Source organism: Bufo bufo, chromosome 2, assembly GCF_905171765.1.
Source record: "Bufo bufo chromosome 2, aBufBuf1.1, whole genome shotgun sequence".
NCBI classification, from domain to species: domain Eukaryota; kingdom Metazoa; phylum Chordata; class Amphibia; order Anura; family Bufonidae; genus Bufo; species Bufo bufo.
Window position 1 is genome coordinate 428,347,300 of NC_053390.1, and position 6,250 is coordinate 428,353,549.

The window sequence follows — 6,250 nt, forward strand, 5'->3', positions numbered from 1 at the left end:
AAATGTTGGTTCCTGACCATTGCCCAGCGTACACACGTCCAGCCACTTGTCGTTCACCGCATTTTTTAGGATGACATAAAAATGATAGCTGTTCCTTCAGCAGCAGGGGATGTGCTACCAACAATAATGGAGGAGCAAACAACTGCATCACTGATCGGCGCTGTCACAGGCCATGTATCCGCAGGTAAGGGAGCGTTCACACACAGGTTATTAGTGGCGCTTTGGGCCGTTTAATGAGCTTCTTAGGCCTCTTTCACACTTGCGTTGTCCGGATCCGGCGTGTACTCCACTTGCCGGAATTACACTCCGGATCCGGAAAAACGCAAGTGTACTGAAAGCATTTGAAGACGGAACCGTCTTCAAAATGCTTTCAGTGTTACTATGGCAGCCAGGACGCTATTAAAGTCCTGGTTGCCATAGTAGGAGCGGGGAGCGGTATACTTACAGTCCGTGCGGCTCCCAGGGCGCTCCAGAATGACGTCAGAGCGCCCCATGCGCATGGATGACGTGTCCAATGCGATCACATGATCCATGCGCTTGGGGCGCCCTGACGTCACTCTGTCACTCTGGAGCGCCCCGGGAGCCGCACGGACGGTAAGTACACTGCTCCCCCGCTCCCCACCACACTTTACCATGGCTGCCAGGACTTTAGCGTCCCGGCAGCCATGGTAACCATTCAGAAAAAGCTAAATGTCGGCTCCGGCAATGCGCCGAAACGACGTTTAGCTTAAGGCCGGATCAATGCCTTCCAATGGGCATTAATTCCGGATCCGGCCTTGCGGCAAGTGTTCCGGATTTTTGGCCGGAGCAAAAAGCGCAGCATGCTGCGGTATTTTCTCCGGCCAAAAAACGTTCCGTTCCGGAACTGAAGACATCCTGATGCATCCTGAACGGATTTCACTCCATTCAGAATGCATTAGGATAATCCTGATCAGGATTCTTCCGGCATAGAGCCCCGACGCCGGAACTCTATGCCGGAAGACAAGAACGCAAGTGTGAAAGAGCCCTTATTATGGGCAGTTAGCTGAAAGTCTATGGGGAAATATGAAATGCAAGACACACAAGCTTTTTTTTGCTACTGGCATTTTTGTTTATTTGGTGGCGTTTTATTGTCTCTAGCCATTGATTAACCCCTTAGTGATCACCAATAAGCCTTTCTACAGGCCCCTTCACACTGCTAGATTTAGCAGATGATTGTCGGGAGGGAAGCGCTCCTTCCCAGGAATCACTGCTCCTCAGTGGAGGAGATTGTTGCTATTCAAGCAGTGATCTCCTCCACAGTATGGGCAGGAGTGATTACTAATGCCATCCCCATACAGAACTATTGTTTGCTTACGGCAAAGTGTGTTAATACGGCATGATCTGCTGCCGGCAAACAATGACTTAGAGTCTGCATGAAACCCTTGTTCATCAGGTAATCGGCAGCTTTACACTGGCAGATAATCGCTAATGAGAGTTCCTACTAAGGCTTGTTAACGATTATTTTACTGATGTTCGGCCAGTGTAATGGGGCCTTAGGCTAGGCCAGGGATCAGCAACCTTCGGCACTCCAGCTGTGGTGAAACTACGACTCCCAGCATGCACACTTGCTTAGCTATTTTGAGAACTCCCATAGAAGTGAATGGAGCATGCTGGGAGTTGTAGTTTCAACACATCTGGAGTGCCGAAGGTTGCTGACCGCTGGGCTAGGCCATCACCTTTTTACAGCAGCCCAGTCTAAGTGCAGCGGAAAATGGGGGCTCAGCACTCACGTGAAAGCTGGTCTCCTGCTGTAACTGCTGGCAGAAGCGCCAATCTGAGACATTTAGCTCCTTAGATGGAGCAATCAATAGTGACCGCGGCATATAAATGGCTACAGAGGAAACTGACTCTCTCTGTCTCCCACTGGCACCCCATGAATGAAAACTGCAGGGTGCTGACGTCTTGGCATAGCAGCCTATGGCCTACTGAAAGACAATACAATGCATGTATAAGCAATGCAATGGGAATAGTAAATAGTTAAAAAAAAAAAAAAAGTTTTATTGCATAAAAAAAATCCAAGTTAAAAAATAAAGCCTTTTCTATTGGAAAAAAAAAAAGCTTTTAAATTGGATTTTTTTTTTTTTTTTTAACTAGAATCCCCTCCAAGTATTTGGTATTGTTGCATCTGTAACAACCCACACTACATCATGTAATTTATCCCATACAGTGAATGGCGTAGAAAAAAAAATGCCTGTTTTTGGTTATTTGCCACCAAAAAAAGGCAATCAAAAAGTCTTTTATACCCCAAAATGATACCAATGAAATGTACAAATCGTCCTAGAAAAAAGTCTCACCCAGCTCACAGTAATTAATGCGCATGCGCCGGCTTCGCGCCGTTAGCTGGCGCATGCGCATTAATTACTGTGATGCCGTACAAGGAATGGGCATCGCAGTGCGCATGCGCTGGCCGACGGACTGAGTGCGCAGGCGCGGGATCTCGGCGAAACAAGAAGTAAGTAGATGGGCGGTCAGAGGGAAAGGATGGGCGGGCAGAAGGAAAGAATGGGCGGGGGGAAACGACAATAAGGCTGAGCTAGCTGGGCACCTACGAGGGTAACGCCGCCCCTGGGCACTTGCGAGCCCTCATTTGCATATGCTACTAAGTTGTTTTTTGTCGGTTTTATAAGTCCACGATTGCTCATAAAAGGTAACGTTTTTATTAACTGTAAGGCTGCTAGAAAGCTATGGGAAGGGTTAAAAAGGTGAAACTTTAATGACAGACTCCCTTTAAAGATAATACAACCGGATCCGTTCATAACGGATGCAGACGGTTGCATTATGAGTAACGGAAGCGTGGTTTTTTGTGCTGAACCCTGGCGGATCTAGTAAAAACGCTAGTGTGAAAGTAGCCTTATGTGTACCTCAAAAATGGTGCCATTAAAATGTACAACTTGTCCTGCAAAAAACAAGCCTTTAGGCCCCTTTCACAGGAGCGTGACAGATTAGGTCTGGATGCGTTCAGTGAAACTCGCACTATTTTGCAAGCAAGTTCAGTCAGTTTTGTCTGCGATTGCGCTCAGTTTTTTTCCGCGCGGGTGCAATGCGTTTTGATCAGTGAAAAACGCATCGCACCCGCACTTGCTTGCGGATGCAATGCGTTTTTTCACGCAGCCCTATTCACTTCTATGGGGTCGGGGCTGCATGAAAAACGCAGAATATAGAACATGCTGTGATTTTCACGCAACGCAGAAGTGATGCGTGAAAAACAGCGCTCATGTACACAGACCCATTGGAATGAATGGGGCCGGATTTAGTGCAGGTGCTATGCGTTCACGTCACACATTGCACCCACGCGGAAAACTCGCTCGTGTGAAAGGGGCCTTATACGGCTACATCGATGAAAAATAAAAAAAAGTTATAGCTATTGGAATGAGATGAAGAAAAAGAAAAAAAATAATAATAATAATAATGTACTTTGTCACTAAGGCCCAAAGCAGGCTGGTCACTAAGGGGTTAAAGAGGGTTGTGCAGTGGCGTATTACCGATGACCTGTCCTCTGGTCATCAATATGAGATCCGCCATCAGATATGAACTGACTGGGGGGCAGCGGTGGGCCCGGGAAATCAGAACCGATGCATGATTACACTTCGCCACCGCTGTAAAGGAGAGGGCGCGGTCACTATGAACAGGAAGCAGCACTGGAAGTGGCGCCGATACCTCTAAACAGCTGATTGGCGGGAGTCCAACCCCCCAGGATCCGATATCGATGACTTAGGCCTCATGCACACGGCCGTATTGCCCATTCACTTGAACGGGTCCGCAATCCGGGAGATGCGGTGCGGTAGCACGGATCGGAAGCCCATGGAAGCACTACGGCGCGCTTCTGTGGGGTTTCTGTCCGTGCCTCCGCACTGCAAAAAAAATAGAACATGTTCTATTTTCTTGCAATGCGGACGGATCACGGACCCATTCAAGTTGGCCCATCCGTCTTTGGAATCCGCACCGCAAATTGCGGTCCCCAATAAACGGAACGGCCGTGTGGACGAGGCCTTATCCTGAGGACACGTCATCCAGATTGCTGCATTTCACAACCCCTGGTGGCAGTTTCACGTGCAGGCACGACCCGGCAGGTATAGTGGTGACCCGCGGGCTGACCTCGCTGCCAGGCCTCATTCCTAAAACCTGGGATATGCGAGCCGGTATCTCCTCCCATCTTACTACGTAAACTCATTAAGGGTTGAATTAGTAGACAGAGCTGTGATGCCACCACACGCTTCACTACATCGCTCTACTGCCACCGACAGCCTCAAACACAACGGGCAGCAAGAATGGGGGGCACAGGAACCCTTCCCTGTGACATCAGGAATAGATCCTCATCATCCGGCCACATGTGATTAGACAGAGAAAGCATCTGGAGCGGCACCGGGCACAGGACAGACACCGGTGCCCTGCCAGCCAATGCCATTGATAAAAGGCAGGACACTGTAATAAGATGGGTCACTCGTAGCCTAATTCCACAGAGATTGTCACCACACAAAGGTATCATTATTTCCTCCGACAACCAGTGTGGCTGGGAAATATCCTAACATCACATTATGTCACATTTTCTGGCAGAAATCAGCCATGACAAAAAACAAAACAGAGGTGTCCCTTTAAGCTATGTCCCCCCACGCAACTACTTTCATGTGGCTCCAAGGGACCCGTGAGCTCATCTAACATGCCTGTCTCAGCAAACACCTGGATTTCCCCTAAGTATAATAATTCTGGAGGCTATTTCCTACTGTGTTGTTCCTCTGTTATTCCTCCTAGAACCATATGAAGAAGTTAACAATTGGGTCCTTGTCAAAGTGCTGTGTGTGACATTGCCAGGCCGGAAGGACAACACCCGGCGGCGGAGGCAAACTCCTTTGACAGCGGGAATGGTGACATCCAGCTGTCAACTTGTTTGGACATTTCTAGGAGGAATGACAGAGGGACACACCAGGCGCCAGAACAGGAACAGAATACCGGATAATGAGGTCCATTGAGTTCTGGAGCCAGTACCAGCATTTGGCGCAATATTTTGCGCAGGCGACAATAAAAGGGACCGTTTTAAACACTGCTTCATCCCAGCCACGACACTGACAGATGTAGCAGTGCTGAGTCTGTTACACTGACTTATCTAGTCGGGCACTCTGTGCCAACCATTTACTGGTTTTCCGCCAGAGCAGTGATTGGATCTGGCACAGGGCTGAATCCTCCAGGCCTCCCCAATGCAGTGCTAGTCACAGAAGATGCCATGTGTGTGCCAGCATGCCCTTCTCTCACCTGGCAGCCCTGACTGAACCACCATGCCATGGCCTTACCTTCACACTGATAGCCGCCCAGCCCCCAGATGAAGTCCGTGCAGTGGTGGCAGAAGGTGGGCTTGGTGAGAGTGACTTTCTTGAAGCTGTGCCCAGGAGAAGCGGCTGGAGCTTGCCTCAGGGGCTGGTGCTTGCTGCCAGGTGACGAGGGGCTCTGCTTCTGCTGCTGAGGGGGCGTCCTGCTCTTGCCACCCCCGAGCTTGGGGCTAGAAGACGGGCTGCTGCTGTTGCTTCCTCTTCCACTGTGGCCCAGATTCCCGAACCTGGATCGCGCTCCGTCCGCAGCCATCTCTCCCAGACAGAGAGGAGGGCCCGAGGCAGGCGAGGAAGCGAGAACGGAAGGCTCAATGTCTGGCCAGTGAATCCGCGGGGCGAGCAGACAACATGTCTTCTGGTCAGCAGCTCCACGGTGTGTGTCAGACGTGTGCTCGGCGCTCACCTCCCTGCCTGGGCTGGGACTGCAGGCCCCGCCCACCCCGGGTGTCGCACGCCCCGCCCACCCCGGGTGTCGCACGCTCCCCGGGAACTTCTCCGAGCAGTGTGCACAGGGCTTCCGACACCAAGGAGCTGTGAATGGCGCCAGCACTTGCCACTGGTGCTGAGCATGGACTTCATTCCGAATTTCAGGGGAAATTTGATTCGCCATGTTAATCAATTTTCATAAATGGGGGTAAAAAAAAAAAATCATACTTACATCATCCATTTGATCTGATCGCAACGGGCCTTCTTGATTGAAGATCTCACCCGCAAAATCCCGTCACCACGGGTCAAGAGATTTTCAATCAAGATGGCAGCAGACGGCTTTTTCGCGAGCAAATGGATGAGGTAAGTGACAGGGTACTTTCACACTTGCGACAGAGGGTTCCGGCAGGCAGTTCCAGCAATCCGGATGCATTTGTGAGGCGGATCCGTCTGACAAATCCATTGCAATACCTGATCCATCT

The 6,250-nt window shown here is 50.2% G+C and overlaps 1 protein-coding gene across 1 annotated transcript in view; it reads right to left on the reverse strand.

Annotated features, from left to right (window-relative positions):
• The window catches only part of DGKQ (diacylglycerol kinase theta), a 144,238-nt gene extending 138,535 nt beyond the window's left edge, over positions 1-5,703 (reverse strand). Inside the window, exon 1 of the mRNA XM_040417386.1 lies at positions 5,307-5,703. Coding sequence (XP_040273320.1) covers positions 5,307-5,595 — 289 coding nt within the window. The 5' untranslated portion in view covers positions 5,596-5,703. The remainder of the gene's footprint in view (positions 1-5,306) is intronic.
• Between the last annotated feature and the right edge of the window lie 547 nt (positions 5,704-6,250).